The 20,603-nt window shown below is 35.4% G+C and overlaps 1 protein-coding gene across 3 annotated transcripts in view; it reads left to right on the forward strand.

Moving 5' to 3' along the window:
- Positions 1-19,294: 19,294 nt before the first annotated feature.
- LOC148946439 (vam6/Vps39-like protein) overlaps positions 19,295-20,603 on the forward strand; it is a 103,993-nt gene continuing 102,684 nt past the window's right edge. For 2 of the 3 annotated variants that reach the window (XM_089098461.1, XM_089098462.1), the window contains exon 1: positions 19,295-19,386. In XM_089098461.1, the coding sequence (XP_088954587.1) occupies positions 19,329-19,386 (58 nt within the window). In that variant the 5' untranslated portion in view covers positions 19,295-19,328. Of the gene's footprint in view, positions 19,402-20,603 lie in introns of all 3 variants that reach the window. The other variant, XM_089098460.1, reaches the window with a different exon arrangement.

A 20,603-nucleotide genomic window follows, 5' to 3' on the forward strand; every position in this document is an offset into this window, starting at 1 on the left:
ACTTGTATTTTAATGTAAGAATATATTTTACATACAACCTAAGTTTTTTTTGGAAACCAAATTTTTTTACATATTTTGGGATTCATTTTTCAATAATTTTTTTTGACTCATTTTGGAAGGAAGCCAGTTCAATTGTACCCAGATACCAACAGCTCACACCATCAGAAACCAAACCATAACTGGTCAACTAATATTTTGGGACTGTATGCAGTATAAAGAACTTTTTTACCAACTCATCATCCAGAGAGATAAACTCAGAACCTCCATTAGGCCTAGGAAATATAAAAGAAAGTGCTACGTGTAGCCTTGATGGCTTTAAATTATTGAAAGAACATTGAAATGTTTTGTGTAAAAAAATTTGAAAGTTTAAAACCAAAATTGTTATGTATAATTTATCAACGGTATTTCTAACCCTGGAAGATAAATATTAAATCAACCAGGTTATCCAAGTAAATTAATTATTAATGTGAATTAAATTTAAACTCAAATTAATCAAATAGGTTCAGGTAAAACTCTAGAACTAATATAAATGCTTAAGCAGTTGTGTATCATAATAAAAGAGAAGATACATGTTATAAAGGGTGTAAAAAATAAACGTCATCAGACGAAAAGAATAAAGAAAAAAAGAAGAAAGAAAAGCGAAACAGAAGAGAGAAAAAAGAAAAAACAAAAAAAAGAAAAGAGAAAAAAAGACGATAATAACAAGGATGAATTCCAAAATTGATATCCTTGAAAGATCAGACTTGGTATAACATTTGGACATAAACATAACCCTAAAGAAACTAATTAAGTTGTATGCAATGAATAACCCATAAATGACGGTAGAATAAGAAATATGTTCAAACTACTTGAAATTTTTTAATTTAAAAGTAAAATATAAAGAGCTGTGGGAAACTCTTGTCAAAGAAGAGAGTACTGTGGTAACCACTTAATTAAACAGAAATAATTTAATATGAAACAAAACATTTATAATGCAAAAAAATACAAGATGCAAAGTTTGGAAATACCACTTGTTATTAAGATAAAACTACACATCATGGGATGTTTGGTTATAAATAAAATAGTTTCATAACGGCTATTGCCTTTGATTTTTTTTTTTTTTTTTTTTTTTTTTGATTACCATAAACTATTTTTCAAAATAACATTTTACTATTATATCTTTCCTAATAGATATCTTTCCTGCATGAACTAGAAATAGCAATTTTTTCTCACTCGCCGTTTTTTTAAAGCGTTTTTAATTTTTGGTTACTATAGGTCATGGTTTTCCTTATCCTGGGTTCCAGCTACCGCTGCAACCATGATTAACCTAAATGCCCATGACCTTAGTAAACACCACGGCTTAAACATGCCTCCCTTCTTTATAACTGTTAGGTTAAAAAATAAAAAAGAGACACAAGAGCGTGTCCGTCTCACAATAAAAATTTTCAATGAGTTATTTTAATTTTTGGTTACTATGAGCAGTGGTGCTGCCTATTTATCCCCTTCCAACATCTTTTTAATATTTTCTAGTATGCTATCTTTATGTTTGTTGTAGTGCTGTTTTCTTGCAATAAACACTCCTGTTGCTTGGCTTTAGTACTTTTATCATTTGTTCTCCCGTTTGGATCGCTCTCCAGACCCAATTTTGATTACAAGTTTTTTTTTACTAATGAGGTGACTTGACTGTATGTATCCTTTCATCACAGGCAGCATTAACGCTACCAAAGTAAAAGCGTTCTCTATGTGTTGTCATCATATTATTTATGATCCTTTGACCATAACCCCAAATTTGAACTTTTTGCTAGAGTTATCCGCATAAGTAAGGAGAAGTACAGAAATAACCCTACCCTTTCTTTATTCGAAAGAACCTGTATGGAGTAAAATAGTATCATGGCTGCTAGAAGAGGCGACGGGTCAGTTTTACACGACCACACCTTCCATAAAAAGCTGATAGTCCCCTGGAGCTGGGCCTTAACGTATAACACTTGCCCCCTGGCTCTGGGGAGTTGTCTTGACCCTAGGGTTTTTGTTGTCTGATCGTTGAACTATTTTTTAACAAAATGGCTGTCTCAAAATTTTGATTAGATGCATTTGCGGAAAAAAGGGCGTGGGACGGGGCTAGTTACCGTTCGATCACTTTTGATTCTTAAAAAGGACAGTAGAACTGCCAATTTCTAATCTAATTACCCCCCGTCCCAAAAAAAAAAAATTAAACGACTACCCCTTCCAAATGAAGTGTTTCTGGGAATAACAATAAGTCGTAAAACATTGAAACCTTATAGCCTTTAATATAGGCGATGCTATAGCGTCGCCTATAGCTTTCCCCTGTAATGTTTTTTCTGACTCGTAAAAACGTAACAAAAACGTATATAAACGAATTTTGTATGTGTTTTTTGGGGTTTTATTGTGTAAACCCCCTCCCCCGATTTTTTTTGTAGAACCCCCTTGGAAAAAAATCCTGGGTACAGCCTTACCTTTTGCCCTTGAATTGCCCTTGAGTTACCCTAAGACTGTATTTTTGGGGCCCCCGATAATTTTCATCAAAATAACTTTCTTGAAACTTCGATCCAGTGCCATTTGGGACTGCAGTGACACCTATGGTCACAAATGGCGTTGAAAATAAATGTTGGATGCTGTCCTGTTGCTTTTAACCGTTGAAATGGGTACTAGACCAATAGTTTGGGGTTGAATGGGCCTTTCCCAAATTTTCTATGATCATCCATTGCATATGACGAAGCTTGGAAAGAATATTAATGCATGGAAACCCCAAGGTTCTAAACTAAATCAATTTCTTCCTCAAGCATGATCATTTGTCTGATAACGGTAGGAAATATCAAACTGGCTAAGTAGGTGTGACACACTGGTTTACTTGTGGTTTATTTTAGCATATTATTTTTCGGTTGTATTAAGGTTTTAATGTCTCAATATAAGACAGCAATATTGGTATTATTTGGTAAGTAACTTCAGCTCTATCAAGGGGCGAATCTTCAGTATTTTTATTGTTGGGGATGGCAAGAGGGGTCCATATCCGGATAGTCAAAGCACGTGGGATATATAATAATTTTCTCTCACATTTGGGGGGGGGGGCTGCCCCCCTTCCCCCCCCCCCTCTCTCCAAAAGACACTCCTAGTTCTAAAACGTCAGATTATGTGAACAAAATTACTGACTTTATCACCATTGTTCAAGGGTACAGACTATCCATCGATATTGCCCAATCCTTTCACTTTCCGTCATATTCGCTATGTTACAGATTCACATACTAAACCATAAATGTAGAGCTGCTTCTATGTATAATACCATACTGACTTCAAAAAAAGAATTGACATTAATCTGCTAAGAATTATGCCTGAAATTAGTCGAATTTCATAACACCCGCGCTACTTGTTGGGCATTTATCTTTGCATCAGCATGCTGTACAAACTGTCTTCCATCGAATAAAATGAATTTAAACATAAAATAAATTTAATTTTCTCGCAATTTATAAATTTTGTGTGTGCGTATAAGCAGTACCAATACATTATCTTGTTCTATTGTTAATAGTTTCATCATGAAGCACTAGGAGACCGAGCTTTGCTTGCGAAGGGAATTATAGACATAAAAACGATATTCAGTGTAACCCCCCTTCTGAATTGTATACCTCCATACCCAGAGTTACACACGATAAATGTTTGCATAATTTCTTAAAGAATTCGTTTTTTTCTATTTACTTAGACAGCGCTTTTGCTCTGCCTATGGTTTTTCCTTGGCTTTATGTGGCCAACTGATATCAGTGCTATTTATCAATATAAATCAGAAAACGCACAAACAAGTTAAATCTAATGAAAATCATAAATAATATTTCAAAAATTACGTACATTAAAAGTTTGGTACAACAAAATAAATCTTATAGAGTCAAAAATCCATTCAAAATTACGAGCAAATCGATAGCTTGATACCCGGGGCTATTAGAAAAGAGCTTGATTCAATTATGAGACTGAACATCTTTTGCTGGGCGTGGGGATTGAGGGAATTGGAGTCGGAATATGTACTGCAGTTTTAGTGGTGAATCTGGCTAAAAGAAGTCGAGTGTAAACGACATTCACCTTCGCCCAACCGTAAGCTCGTTTACGCTATATTACTGTCGTCTGCAAACGCTCATTGCTGACAATTTTATTAAAAGCCTTGCATCAGCACTTATATTTATGATTGTTTAATATGCGTTTATTGTCTATAATGTATGTGTAATGTTTTTAGCTTCACCAAGTAGTGTGTTTTTTAAACAGTGACTTTTCGTCACTACCGCTTAAATAAAACTTACTTCAATAGCACCCTAATTTGCCCCCCTCCCCCAAATGAAAATACTGTAGCTAGTCCCTGACAACAGATACTAATATAAATGAACAAAGAAATCTTAAAACGAGTTAAACTTAAGTTGAATATGCAAATCCAAGTTAAAACGAGCAAAAATCACTATAAATAAGAATTTGCCTACTGCCTCCTTCCTTGACTGTAAAAGTATAAGGTCTATGTATCATTGGGGGCTTACTGAAAACAAAGTTTACTACAAATATTATCTGTTGTACTTATTACAACATTGAAAATAAATTGAAAATTACAGTGATACAAAATCTTGAACTGAGGAGCTTTCAGTATCATTATATATAAATATTCAGTTTGATTTTCTTAGTTCTTTCCAAGACTGTTCAAGACATTTATAGTTTGTTTTGTTTTTTTCATCAGGCCCATATAGTTAAGTATTTTCTATTCCTCTCTCAATGAAGAAAGTGCTCTCAGCCTTATAAGTAGAAGTGACCCTAAAGCCCCCACGAGTCACCCCTGCTACCATCTACAATTTAGTTTAATGCTGACGGGACATAATTTATTCAAGGATTATCGATCGAGTCTAATGGGGGTCAAGGTCGATCGATCTGTTGTTGTTGTTGTTTGGCCACGTGTAATGGCATGAGGGGTGATTTACATAATCGATGGGGGAATTATTGATTCACGTCTGGGTGGAATTATGAAACAATATGGTCATAGAGTCCCTAGGGAGAATGATTACGTAATGGGGTCAATGACCTCTTTTTCAAAGATCGATTTATTTGATGTTTCTATGTGTAATAGCTCGGGGACAAAGGTTGCACATGTGCATTGAATTATAACGGGAGCAATGTTATTGATCTGGGACTCGAGGGGGAAGTGAATTTCCGAGAAATTGATTGCGTAATCGATTGTGAATGTCATGGTGTCCAGGAATAGTATTTGATGTTGTTTTAAGTGCACGCTCTCAGCGAACGTTATGATCCAGAAATAGTATTTGTTGTTGTTTTGGTCATGTACATGCTTGAGGCGAATGTCATGGTGTCCAGAAATAGTATTTGTTGTTGTTGCTCTCGGGCCAAATGTTATGACTTTCCCGGAAACAGTTAGATCACGTGTTTCCTTCTCAGCCAATCAACGAGTCGGATACATCCTCCTTCTCAGCCAATCAGAGGCCTGCTTACATATGATTTCCCCGTTACATAACAATTCACCCTTGAGATTTCGTATATAACGGGCATGCAATGTGATTAAATTATCAGAAAGTATTTTGACGCTGTGTAAACAACAATGGATAATATTGATGAATTAGAAGCCTTGGCAACTTCAATTTACCATGTAAGTACATTTTTTATTTTCAAACGAATTTTCCTTGGACATCCTCCAGTATCTTCAGCTAAAACGTACATCGCTTCCTTTTCCCCAAACCCCCCCCCCCACATACAATACAAACATCACTTTACAATCTTTATACTCACTAGGAAAACATAAAATATATTCTTTTTACCCTAACCCCATTCCCCATTGTTTTACAATCAAATTCTCGCAAAAAGAAATAATTTTCTTTTCGTTAAAGTTTGACTTTTCTCTATTGTGATTTAGTGTCTACTGACTTCTGTCAATTTTTAATGTAAATGCCGTTCTGTTTTGACACAAGGCTCTCCGGTGCGAGGCATATAATTAGATCTGACCCTTTTTAGAGCATTTCCTGCTCATTAGCAGTTTAGTTTCCAAAGATTTCACAGATTCAAAAGGACACGACTAAAAACATGTTTTTATTTATTGGATAACTGAAAAAGAATCATAGCTCAGATCAATGCTTCGATGTTTGACTAAATATACACATTTTCAACGTTTAGTATTAGGAGGGGGGATTTTCTTCAAACAAACTAGACCGGCTTTTGAACGGCTCAGTGAGCTGTAATTCTCAGATTCAAAAGGATGCGATATCATTCGCTGTGGGGAGGGGGTATTTTTCCATGTCTTTTCTCAGGGGCTATTTTCCGTGGGGGGTTATTTTCCGTGGGCTGTTTTTTCTGGGGGTAGGGTAAATACCAGCTTTCGTAAAAGGATATGGAAAGATAAAAATAGCGTTAATACTTTAAATGCATCAAACAAGGCATTCTCAATACAGATTAAAACCAGAAAAGAACAGAAAAGCATAAATATCAGAAACGAGGCTGACTTATCTCGGCCGTCTTTTTAATAACTCAGTGAGCTGTACTTCTCAGAGTCTAACGGATGCGAGATCATTCGCGGTGGGGAGGGGGTATTTTCACTTTACTTTTCTCAGTGTTTATTGTCGAGGTGGTGTTTTTTCTGGGGGTCTGGTAAATACCAGCTCTAGTAAATGTACAAGGAACGATAAAAAATATCGTTAATAATTTAAATGCATCAAACAAGACATGATCAATACAGATTAACACCAGAAAAGAACACAAATGCCTAAAAATAAGAAACTACGCTGACTTATATATGCCGGCTTTTGAACGGCTCAGTGAGCTGTAATTCTCAGATTCAAAAGGATGCGATATCTTTCGCTGGGGGGAGGGGGTATTTTTCCAGGTCTTTTCTCAGGGGTTATTTTCCGTGGGGTTTATTTTCCGTGGGCTGTTTTTTCTGGGGGTAGGGTAAATACCAGCTATCGTAAAAGGATATGGAAAGATAAAAAATAGCGTTAATACTTTAAATGCGTCAAACAAGGCATGCTCAATACAGATTAAAACCAGAAAAGAACAGAAACGCCTAAAAATAAGAAACTAGGCCGATTTATATAGGCAGGCTTTTGAAGGGCTCAGTGAGCCGCTCTCAAGAAGAAGTCCGACCAAATAGTCACATAGTCATATAATTCACATAAATCACATAATAGTCACATCTAGTCACATAATTAGGGTTGCCAACCGATGAAAAGAAATTACTAGATTTTAGTGATTCTTAGGTTGATTTAGTGATTTTCTTCAGTAATCTAGTGATTTATGTGCTGATTTAATAATTTTGTGTTCAGGCATTATAAAGAAAGTCACTAGAAATAGTGATAAATCGCTTGGGGTGGCAACCCTACATATAATATCATTTGACAATGAGTAATGTTCATATGTAGGCACGATGTATGTGACACCATTTGCAGAATAAAGCACCAGACCCGTTACCCTTCCTATTTCATATAGAGTCAAAACAGCCTGAACTGACACATATACCGAAGGAGCGTCAAACTATTAAAACATAATTTGGTACTTGTCGGTTAAACGGAACGCCTTCAAGAATAACGCTGTGAAAGATCTAAAAAAAATCGGTTCCTGGATCGGTTATGACTTGCTTATTTTGAGTGAAAAAACTACGATGCATGAATTCACATTTATCTATTTGTCACATATGGATCCCCTACGTTTCGCAAGGATATTTTAAGATAACTTTCAATCTTACAAAGTTTTTCCAATATTTTAGTGATGGAGAGACATTCCTCAATAAGAATTAACGGTTCTCGAATTTAAGTGAACTGTTTCACAGAGACTACACTTGGAAACATAACAGAAATTAGATTAAAAATAATCTAGGTTCATTTGGAGTCATAGACAACCTGTACGGGGAGTAGGCGAAACGACTTATGCCGCCTAACAATACGGTTTTTGGGACATTATGTAAATAACCGGAACCCTGAATGCGCCGGTGGGTCCGGGAGGTGCTGTGGGGCATGGTTAGGGGAGCGCCGGGGGGATGCACCACGGGTCAGGGAAGTGCCACAGGGATGCGCCATGAGTCAGGGAAGTGCCACAGGGATGCGCCACGGGTCCGAGACGCATCGCGGGAAGCGATGCGGGGCCCGAGAAGCGCCACAGGGATGCGCTGTGGCTCCGAAAAGCGCCAAAAAAAAAGAAATTTAGGGGGGGGAGTTAGCACTTTTAATAGTGACAAAATAGAAATGAAAAGATAATTGTTTCTTACTTCAGTGTCTAACCATTTCTCTTCGAAATTTAGCGATTTTAGCTATAACAATTTTCCTAAATTTAGGGGAGGGGGCGTGAATCCATGATTTTTGTTGGGGAGGGGGTTAGCACTTTTAATAGTGACAAAATAGAAATGAAATTTAATTTAAACACTTTTTTTTCAGATATAATAATGTTTAGTGTGATTGACACAGAATATATTGGTCTGAAATATTCCGCAACTGGCATTATATTCGAAGCAGCTTTCTTACTCCTAGACAATCAACGACGTGAAATTCATTGCTATAAATGGAACATCAGATACAATATGTATAAGTACGAGAAAAACAGATGGAGTCCAACACTAAATTTTATAAATCGAAATGGCTTTTATGTTAAAACCATACGACCACATAATGAAAATGGCTATGAAATAAAACATGTACAAGAGGAAATTCAGGAAATATGCAGTTTTTTCGGTGTGCAAGCTATTTATGTTAAGGGAAACGTGCCAACTGATAAACTCTTACTAGAAAAATGTGATAAAAACATAGCATTATTCAATTTAGAAGACTTCAAATGTGAGAAATACCTGCATTCAGTCCATGACCCAGAAGATGAAGTTAGATATTTCGCTAAATGGATACCGGAAAAGATACCTGACATGGAAAAATGCATCAGATATCCAAAGTCCTAAACTTGCTCCCCCTCATATAAAATGTATTAATCTTTTTTTTTTTTAAATATGTAATTTTTTTTTTTCAAATGTTTTAAATATGTTTAAGCAATAAATATCTCAATACTAAACCGTTTTTATTGTTTATAATAGTCCATCGCCAAGAAAATAAGAATTTCATATTAAAAATGACAGGGAAAGCACATTCAAGTTCAGCATGTTGGAGAACCATAAATAGTCACCCCTAAAAAGGTAAGTTAACCCTAAATGGTTAAAGAATTTTTCTATTTATGCAGATTTTCAACTAGCTATGGCAATGTGTGTTAAAGACAAACTATTTTCTTGCGAAAACACATAAAATCATAAAAAATGTTCAATTTTAGTATAGTAACTATGATCTTATTCTTAAATTAATTTAGTTATACAGATTTTCAACTAGATATGGCTAAGTTTTCTAAAGACAAGCTTTTTTCATGCTAAAACACACAAACTCAGAAAAATGATAAAAGTTAATTTAATCAATACGACCCTGTACTTTAATTTAGATATTTATGAAGAGTTTCAACTATCTATGGCTAAGTTTGTTAAAGACAAGCTATTTTCTTGCGAAAACACACAAAATCAGAGAAAAATGTTCAATGTTCCTTTAGTACCTACGCAATTAGACTGAAATGAAGATATTTATGCAGAGTTTCAACTAGCTATGGCTAAGTTTGCTAAAGACAAGCTATTTTCTTGTGAAAACACACAAAATCAGAAAAAATGTTCAATGTTCCTTTAGTACCTACGCAATTAGACTAAAAATGAAGATATGTATGCAGAGTTTCAACTATCTATGGCTAAGTTTGCTAAAGACAAGCTATTTTCTTGTGAAAACACACAAAATCAGAAAAAATGTTCAATGTTCCTTTAGTACCCTCACAATTAGACTAAAAATGAAGATATTTATACAGAGTTTCAACTATCTATGGCTAAGTTTGATAAATACAAGCTATTTTCTTGAGAAAACACACAAACTCAGAAAAAAATGTTCAATGTTCCTTTAGTACCTACGCAATTAGGCTAAAAATGAAGATATTTATGCAGAGTTTCAACTAGCTATGGCTAAGTTTGCTAAAGACAAGCTATTTTCTTGCGAAAACACACGAAATAAGAAAAAATGTTCAATGTTCCTTTAGTACCTACACAATTAGGCTAAAAATGAAGTTATTTATGCAGAGTTTAAACTAGCTATGGCTAAGTTTGCTAAAGACAAGCTATTTTCTTGCGAAAACACACAAAATCAGAAAAAATTTTAAATTTTCCTTTAGTACCTACGCAATTAGACTAAAAATGAAGATATTTATGCAGAGTTTCAACTAGCTATGGCTAAGTTTGCTAAAGACAAGCTATTTTCTTGCGAAAACACACAAAATCAGAAAAAAATGTTCAATGTTCCTTTAGTTCCCTCACAATTATACTAAAAATTAATATATCTATGCAGATTTTCAACTATCTATGGATAAATTTGATAAATACAATATATTTTCTTGAGAAAACACACAAAATCTGAACAAATGTTCAATATTCCTTTAGTACATACACAATTAGAATAAAAATGAAGATATTTATTCAGAGTTTCAAATAGCTATGGCTAAGTTTGCTAAAGACAAGCTATTTTCTTGTGAAAACCCACAAAATCAGAAAAATGTTCAATGTTCCTTTAGTACTTACGAAATTAGACTAAAAATGAAGATATTTATACATAGTTTCAACTAGCTATGGCTAAGTTTGATAAAGACAAGCTATTTTCTTGCGAAAACACACAAAATCATAAAAAATTTTAAATGTTCCTTTAGTACCTACGCAATTATGCTTAAATGAAGATATTTATGTAGAGTTTCAACTATCTATGGCAAAGTTTGCTAAAGACAAGCTATTTTCTAGCGAAAACACACCAAATCAAAAAAAATGTTAAATTTTCCTTTAGTAACAATTCAAGTAGAATAAAAATGACGAAAGAATTGAAGAGTTTCAAATATCTATGTCAAAGTTTGCTAAAGACAAGCTATTTTCTTGCGAAAACACACAAAATCAGAAAAAATGTTCAATGTTCCTTTAGTACCCTCACAATTAGACTAAAAATGAAGATATTTATGCAGAGTTTCAACTAGCTATGGCTAAGTTTGCTAAAGACAAGCTATTTTCTTGCGAAAACACACAAAATCAGAAAAAATGTTCAATGTTCCTTTAGTACCCTCACAATTAGACTAAAAATTAAGATATTTATGCAGAGTTTCAACTAGCTATGGCTAAGTTTGCTAAAGACAAGCTATTTTCTTGCGAAAACACACAAAATCAAAAAAAAAATGTTAAATGTTCATCTAGTACCTAGACAATTAGGCTAAAAATGAAGTTATATATGCAGAGTTTCAACTAGCTATGGCTAAGTGTTCTAAACAACAAGCTATTTTCTTGACAAAACACACAAAATCAGAAAAAATGTTCAATGTTCCTTTAGTACCTACGCAATTAGGCTTAAATGAAGATATTTATGCAGAGTTTCAACTAGCTATGGCTAAGTTTGCTAAAGACAAGCTATTTTCTTGCGAAAACACACAAAATCAGAAAAAATGATCAATGTTCATATAGTACCTACGCAATTAGGCTTAAATGAAGATATTTATGCAGAGTTTCAACTAGCTATGGCTAAGTTTGCTAAAGACAATCTATTTTCTTGCGAAAACACACAAAATCAGAAAAAAAAATGTTCAATGTTCCTCTAGTACCTATGCAATTAGGCTGAAATGAAGATATTTATGCAGAGTTTCAACTAGCTATGACTAAGTTTGCTAAAGACAAGCTATTTTCTTGCGAAAACACACAAAATCAGAAAAAATATTGTTAGGTTAGGTTAAGTTAGATTAGGTTAGGTTAGCCTACGTACGCGCGCATAGTTAGGTTAGGTTAAGTTGGATTAAGTTAGGTTAGGTTAAGTTAGGTTAGGTTAGATTAAGTTAGGTTAGGTTAAGTTAGGTTAGGATAGGTTAGATTAAGTTAGGTTAGGCTAAGTTAGGTTAGGCTAGGTTAGCCTACGTACGCGCGCGTACGTAGGCTAACCTAGCCTAACCTAACTTAGCCTAACCTAACTTAATCTAACCTAGCCTAACCTAACTTAACCTAACCTAACTTAATCTAACCTAACCTAACTTAACCTAACCTAACTTAATCCAACCTAACCTAACCTATATGCGCGCGTACATGTGTGTTTTCGCAAGAAAATAGCTTGTCTTTAGCAAACTTAGTCATAGCTAGTTGAAACTCTGCATAAATATCTTCATTTCAGCCTAATTGCATAGGTACTAGAGGAACATTGAACATTTTTTTTCTGATTTTGTGTGTTTCCGCAAGAAAATAGCTTGTCTTTAGCAAACTTAGCCATAGCTAGTTGAAACTCTGCATAAATATCTTCATTTAAGCCTAATTGCGTAGGTACTAAAGGAACATTGAACATTTTTTATGAGTTTGTGTTTTTTCGCAAGAAAATAACTTGTCTTTAGCAAACTTAGCCATAGATAGTTGAAACTCTGCATAAATATCTTCACTTCAGTCTAATTGCGTAGGTACTAAAGGAACATTGAACATTTTTTCTGATGTTGTGTGTTTTCGCAAGAAAATAGATTGTATGTAGCAATCTTTGCCATAGCTCGTTGAAACTGTGCCTAAATATCTTCATTTAAGCCTAATTGCGTAGGTACTAGAGGAACATTGAGTATTTTTTCTGATTTTGTGTGTTTTCGCAAGAAAATAGCTTGCCTTTAGCAAACTTAGCCATAGCTAGTTGAAACTCTGCATAAATATCTTCATTTAAGTCTAATTGCGTAGGTACTAAAGGAACATTGAACATTTTTTCTGATTTTGTGTGTTTTCGCAAGAAAATAGTTTGTCTTTTACACACTTTGCCATAGCTAGTTGAAACTCTACATAAATAGAGAAATTCTTTAACCATTTAGGGTTAACTTACCTTTTTAGGGGTGACTATTTATGGTTCTCCAACATGCTGAACTTGAAAGTGTGTTCCCTGGCATGTTGAATCTGAAAGTATAATTTTCATGGTGATGGACTATTCTAAAGAATAAAAACGGTTGAGGCTTAAGATATTTATTGCTTAAAAATATTTAAAACATTTAAAAAAAAATAATTACATATCTAAAAAAAAAGAAGCTTAATCCATTTGATATTAGGAGGAGCAAGTTTAGGACTTTGGATATCTGATGCATTTTTCCATGTCAGGTATCTTTTCCGGTATCCATTTAGCGAAATATCTAACTTCATCTTCTGGGTCATGGACTGAATGCGGGTATTTCTCACATTTGAAGTCTTCTAAATTGAATAATGCTATGTTTTTATCACATTTTTCTAGTAAGAGTTTATCAGTTGGCACGTTTCCCTTAACATAAATAGCTTGCACACCGAAAAAACTGCATATTTCCTGAATTTCCTCTTGTACATGTTTTATTTCATAGCCATTTTCATTATGTGGTCGTATGGTTTTAGCGTAAAAGCCATTTCAATTTATAAAATTTAGTGTTGGACTCCATCTGTTTTTCTAGTACTTATACATAGTGTATCTGATGTTCCATTTATAGCAATGAATTTCACGTCGTTGATTGTCTAGGAGTAAGAAAGCTGCTTCGAATATAATGCCAGTTGCGGAATATTTCAGACCAATATATTCTGTGTCAATCACACCAAACATTATTATATCTGAAAAAAAAAGTGTTTAAATTAAATTTCATTTCTAATTTGTCACTATTAAAAGTGCTAACCCCCTCCCCAACAAAAATCATGGATTCACGCCCCCTCCCCTAAATTTAGTAAAATTGTTATAGCTAAAATCGCTAAATTTAGAAGAGAAATGGTTAGACACTGAAGTAAGAAACAATTATCTTTTCATTTCTCTTTTGTCACTATTAAACGTGCTAACTCCCCCCCCCTAAATTTTTTTATTTTGGCGCTTTTCGGAGCCACAACGCATCCATGTGGTACTTGTAGGGCCCCGCATCGCGTCCCGCGCTGCTTCTCGGGCCAATGGCGCATCCCTGTGGCGCTTCCCTGGCCCGTGGCGCATCTCTGTGGCGCTTCCCTGGCCCGTGGCGCTTCCCCCCGGCGCGTACCTAACCTTGTCCCCCCCACCCTCCCCCGACCCATCGGCGCCTTCCGGGCACCGGGTATTTACAGAATGTCCAAAAAAACCGTATTGTTAGTCGGCATAATTCGTTTCGCCTACTCCCCGTACAGGTTGTCTATGACTTCAAATGAGCCTAGATTATTTTTAATCTCATGTCTGTTCTGTTTCCAAGCGTATTCTCTGGGAAACAGTACAATTAAATTCGAGAACCGTTAATTCTTATTGAGGAATGTCTCTCCATCACTAAAATATTGGTAAGGCTTTGTAAGATTGAAAGTTATTTTAAAATATCCTTGCGAAAAGTAGGGGATCCATATGTGACAAATAGATAAATGTGAATTCATGCATCGTAGTTTTTTCACTCAAAATAAGCAAGTCATAACCGATCCAGGAACCGATTTTCTTTAGATCTTTCACAGCGTTATTCTTGAATGCGTTCCGTTTAACCGACAAGTACCAAATTATGTTTTAATAGTTTGACGCTCCTTCGGTATATGTGTCAGTTCAGGCTGTTTTGACTCTATATGAATTAGGAAGGGTAACGGGTCTGGTGCTTTATTCTGCAAATGGTGTCACATACATCGTTCCTACATATGAACATTACTCATTGTCAAATGATATTATATGTAGGGTTGCCACCCCAAGTGATTTATCACTATTTCTAGTGACTTTCTTTATAATGCCTGAACACAAAATTATTAAATCAGCACATAAATCACTAGATTACTGAAGAAAATCACTAAATCAACCTAAGAATCACTAAAATCTAGTAATTTGTTTTCATCGGTTGGCAACCCTAATTATGTGACTAGATGTGACTATTATGTGATTTATGTGAATTATGTGACTATGTGACTATTTGGTCGGACTTCTTCTTGAGAGCGGCTCACTGAGCCCTTCAAAAGCCTGCCTATATAAATCGGCCTAGTTTCTTATTTTTAGGCATTTCTGTTCTTTTCTGGTTTTAATCTGCATTGTGTACGCCTTGTTTGACGCATTCAAAGTATTATCGGTATTTTTTATCTTTCCTTATCCTTTTACGATAGCTGGTATTTACAATACCCCCAGAAAAAACACCCCGAGGAAAATAATCCCTGAGACAAGACATGGAAAATACCCCCTCCCCACAGCGAAAGATATCGCATCCTTTTGAATCTGAGAATTACAGCTCACTGAGCCGTTCAAAAGCCGGCCTATATAAGTCAGCCTAATTTCTTATTTTTAGGCATTTCTGTTCTTTTCTGGTTTTAATCTGCATTGAGCATGCCTTGTTTGATGCATTTAAAGTATTAACACTATTTTTATCTTTCCATATCCTTTTACGATAGCTGGTATTTACCCTACCCCCAGAAAAAACAGCCCACGGAAAATAACCCCCCACGGAAAATAACCCCTGAGAAAAGACATGGAAAAATACCCCCTCCCCACAGCGAATGATATCGCATCCTTTTGAATCTGAGAATTACAGCTCACTGAGCCGGTCAAAAGCCGGTCTAGTTTGTTTGAAGAAAATCCCCCTCCTAATACTAAACGTTGAAAATGTGTATATTTAGTCAAACATCGAAGCATTGATCTGAGCTATGATTCTTTTTCAGTTATCCAATAAATAAAAACATGTTTTTAGTCGTGTCCTTTTGAATCTGTGAAATCTTTGGAAACTAAACTGCTAATGAGCAGGAAATGCTCTAAAAAGGGTCAGAGATAATTATATGCCTCGCACCGGAGAGCCTTGTGTCAAAACAGAACGGCATTTACATTAAAAATTGACAGAAGTCAGTAGACACTAAATCACAATAGAGAAAAGTCAAACTTTAACGAAAAGAAAATTATTTCTTTTTGCGAGAATTTGATTGTAAAACAATGAGGGATGGGGTTAGGGTAAAAAGAATATATTTTATGTTTTCCTAGTGAGTATAAAGATATTAAAGTGATGTTTGTATTGTATGTGGGGGGGGGGGGGTTTGGGGTAAAGGAATAAATTTACGTTTTAGCTGAATATACTGGAGGATGTCCAAGGAAAATTCGTTTGAAAATAAAAAATTTACTTACATGGGAAATTTAAGTTGCCAAGGCTTCTAATTCATCAATATTATCCATTGTTGTTTACACAGCGTCAAAATACTTTCTGATAATTTAATCACATTGCATGCCCGTTATATACGAAATCTCAAGAGCGAATTGTTATGTAACGGGGAAATCATATGTAAGCAGGCCTCTGATTGGCTGAGAAGGAGGATGTATCCGACTCGTTGATTGGCTGAGAAGGAAACACGTGATCTAACTGTTTCCGGGAAAGTCATAACATTTGGCCCGAGAGCAACAACAACAAATACTATTTCTGGACACCATGACATTCGCCTCGAGCATTTACATGACCAAAACAACAACAAATACTATTTCTGGATCATAACGTTCGCTGAGAGCGTGCACTTACAACAACAACAAATACTATTTCTGGACACCATGACATTCGCGATCGATTACGCAATCAATTTCTCGGACATTCACTTCCCCCTCGAGTCCTAGATCAATAACATTGTTCCCGTTAGAATTCAATGCGCATGTGCAACCTTCGTCCCGGAGTTATTACACATAGAAACATCAAATAAATCGATCTTGGAAAAAGAGGTCATTGACCCCATTACGTAATCTTTCTCCCTAGGGACTCTATGACCATATTGTTTCATAATTCCACCCAGACGTGAATCAATAATTCCCCCATCGATTATGTAAATCACCCCTCATGCCATTACACGTGGCCAAACAACAACAACAACAGATCGATTGACCTTGACCCCCATTAGACTCGATCGATAATCCTTGAATAAATTATGTCCCGTCAGCATTAAACTAAATTGTAGATGGCAGCAGGGGTGACTCGTGGGGGCTTTAGGGTCACTTCTACTCTTATGGTCTTTGATTGTTAATCTTTTAACTTGCACTGTGTCACTCTTTATTTACTCTTTTTGCTTATTCGTTACTTACTTTCTCTCTTTACTCTTTCGCTATGTGGGCGTTCAGACCCTGGATTCTGTCTCAGACTTCGTTCAAGTTTCCCGCTCAGAATGGTTGAAAGCTGAAAATAGGGACTATCGAGCAACATTTTCAGAACTGAAAACACCATGGGCGCGCACAGGGGGGGGGTGGCATGACCCCCCACCCCTGGAGTTTAGACCAGAGAAGGAATAAAATAGAAGTGTAACAACTAATCAAAGAAAACGAATTTCTTATTTTTATTTTGTCTTTACGAACTGCTATGAAACTTGTTTAGAATCAATTCAGAATTTAATTCAGTTCTTACATCTGCGATTAACTCAACTTAGGTCATTATTTATATATCTGAAGGAGACCGAAACCGAAGCCCGATTCAGGGTGTAGAGTAAATACTCTTAAGGCCATTCTTATGCCCTAGCATAGTACGACAAGCTTGTTAAAGCTTACCGCATTTTTGACTTAATAAACAAAGAAAGTTATATATATATATACAGCGTCTTGCCCTACCAAGAGTCAGTTTGGTCTTCGTTTTTGCTTATATTTTGTCAAGCTAAAGATGTAAGTCTGATTTTTTTTTATTATTTTCCTTGATATTTAAAATATAATCCTAGTTAAGGGGTAAGATTCTAATTTTGCTTAAGTCTATAATGATCTTCCTGTGTCTATTCCATCGGTTATATCCTATAAGGTCTTTTCCTATTAGGAATTTTGCTTTCTTTTCTTTCCTGATAATGAAACTTAACTTTTAGCTTAAACCTGAACGGGAATTTAGTTGAGATACCAGACTTTGCGAATTAACTCTTCATGGCCCAAGGGGGGGCACAACTGTACCCCAGGGTGTAATTTTGTTATTTTTTGGGGTTTTTTTTGGAGATAAGCCCAATTCCTTTCAGGACTTCTATTTATTTATAACTACACACAGGATATATATATAGTTATAACCTATACCAATTCTTAGGCCACTCCCAGCGGACATAGGAAATTACGGGTTCCAGTTCTTATAGCCCGATTAGAGCGGATATAATATTTTAACTGTATTTGACATTGTCGGTTAGGAGAGTCCAAACGTACATCATTGTCCTCATATGTTATCACTATATTCAGGTTGCAGGCTTAGAAAGTTGTAGCTACAGTCAGGCCGCTAGCCTAGAGGCTAGTGGCCCTCGTTCTCTCACTGGCATGTCACTTGATTTCTAGGAGTAGACAGTGAAAGATAATTATATCAACAGTACGAACCTAGTCATTTACATGTAGGCTCTATTTAGTGTGTATTTAGCTATTTACACTATATCAATCAATCAATGAGGTTTTAACGTCCGGTTCCTCACCGAAGGCGATGTCAGGGGCTTCATCTCTCTACCTCTCTCTCTCTCTCTCCCTGTTTCTCTCTGTCTCTCTCTCTCTCAGTGTACTGCCTAACGGTAGTTCCATTGCATATAACTCCTCCAGTTTAATCTTTAACTCTATCCATTGCTTTTTTGTTTTCAGATTAGCAATGAATAAAGATCGTAGATATAGTTTAGCGGAAGCACTGCAAATGGTGAATTTGGCAGAACACAGAGAGATAAGACAAAACTGTAAAAGGTGTATGAACATTTAGATAGTAGACATATTAACAAAATTTAGTTTTCAAACGTGGTATTTAGCCTAAGAACTGTGAAAAACAAATGGGGTACAGTTGTGCCCCCCCCCCCGTTGGGCTTAAGTGGCATATATTTGACCTTGAGTTTTGAAAGGTTAAAAATATTGATCTTTTAATAAATCAGCAAATAATTAATTATTAATGAACAAATAATTCTAAATAAATTACAAATAAATGGCTTAAATTGAATAGTAAAATTAATAGTAATTAGTAAAAATATTAGTAAAATAGTAACCATTCTTTTTTATAATAAAACTCAGTCTGGTGGTCGACGTTTACCCCCCCCCCCGCTATTAACCCCTTGGAAAACACCCCCTCCCCCCCCCCCGTGAAAAAAGGCTTTCCAAATTTTCTGCTATTCTGGTATCGGCCCCCTCCCCTGGAAAATTTTCTGCGGACACCCTTGGAAAACACCTATTTAGGTGACAATTATGATTGTTTATTTCCTATTTCTGAAAATACCTTGGATTTTCAACCATTCTGAGCAGGAAACTTGGACAGAGTCTGAGACAGAATCCAGCGTCTGAAAACGCCCACTATTGCAATCTATTTAAAACTGAAACCCCCTAAAACACGCTTCAGTCCCAATCGTCAGAACAGTCTTGTAAAATCGAACGAATTTTAGCAAAATATATAAAGTTAAGATGCATGAAGCATATGAATGTAAAACAATACTACAGAAGCTTCCTTTGCATATTGAAAGTATTGATGCTTATGGTATATACACTTCTTAATTTTTTTTTTGAGCGTGAGTTTCTTAGAATTGAAATCTGAAAAAAAAATTTATGTCAGCCCTAATTTAAAATATAAAGTCCAAGGCTAACTAGCCTAGGCATAGGCCTATGTTCACTGAATGAATTTTTGATCAAGTTGCAACATAATTTGTACAAAAGAAGACATGCTAGAACAAAGAGATAGTCTGCTAATAATGAGATTTCTAATTGTATGCTCTTTTCTTCAATTAAATTTGGGGGTTGCCCCATGATAGTTATGTAGCCTTGGGATAAATAAACACCCAAAACTATAGCCTATAAAAAAGCTAAGGTTAAATTCTACTTTAGCTACTGTTGGCTATTGTGGAATGGGGTTAGCCTAGGTTAGGAAAATGAAATTTTCAGGGATGGGTCTACAGGCCAAATTATGTCCTGGGAAGGTATTTTGAAGTACCTACCTCCACTTCTTCTCCCTCTAGAGTGTCATGAAATTTGCCTACATGATAGGTCTATACCCATTGAAATTTTGACAAAACAACATTTTACCTTAATTTTCAGTTATTACTTTTGGTAAAATTTTAGTCCTATCCCTATCTGGTTTTAGTCCTATCCCTGAAAGTTCTATTTTCCTAACTTAGCCCCTCTCCAAGATAGCCAAAAGTAGTCAAAGTAGAATTTAACAAAAAACCTAGGCTAACCCCATTCCAAGATAGCCAACAGTAGCTAAAGTAGAATTTAACCTTAGTTTTTTATAGGCTATAGTTTTGGATGTTTATTTATCCCAAGGCTACATATTGGACTATCATGGGGGCAAACCCCAACTTTAATTGAAGGGTAAAATTCTACCCTAGCTACTTTTGGCTATCTTGGAGAGGGGCTAAGTTAGGATAATGAAACTTTCAGGGATAGGTCAACAGGCTAAAGTATGTCCCAGGAAGGTATTTTGAGGTACCTATCTCCACTCCTTCTCCCTCTAGAGGGTCCTGAAATTTGCCTGCATGACAGGTCTATATCTATTGAAACTTTGGCAAAACAACATTTACCTTAATTTTCAGTTATCAGTTTCTTTTCCTCTGGTTATAGTTCTGAAAAGCAATTCCTGTTATTTGAGTAGAATTTTAAGCCATATCAATGTTTTTTTTTCAAAATTTTGGAAATGTATTTGCATATCTTTAAAACCTTATAAATTATGATTGAGCAAATTTT

Source organism: Artemia sp. Qi Xiang Cuo, chromosome 12, assembly GCF_049724085.1.
Source record: "Artemia sp. Qi Xiang Cuo chromosome 12, ASM4972408v1, whole genome shotgun sequence".
In the NCBI taxonomy this organism is placed as follows: Eukaryota; Metazoa; Arthropoda; class Branchiopoda; order Anostraca; family Artemiidae; genus Artemia; species Artemia sp. Qi Xiang Cuo.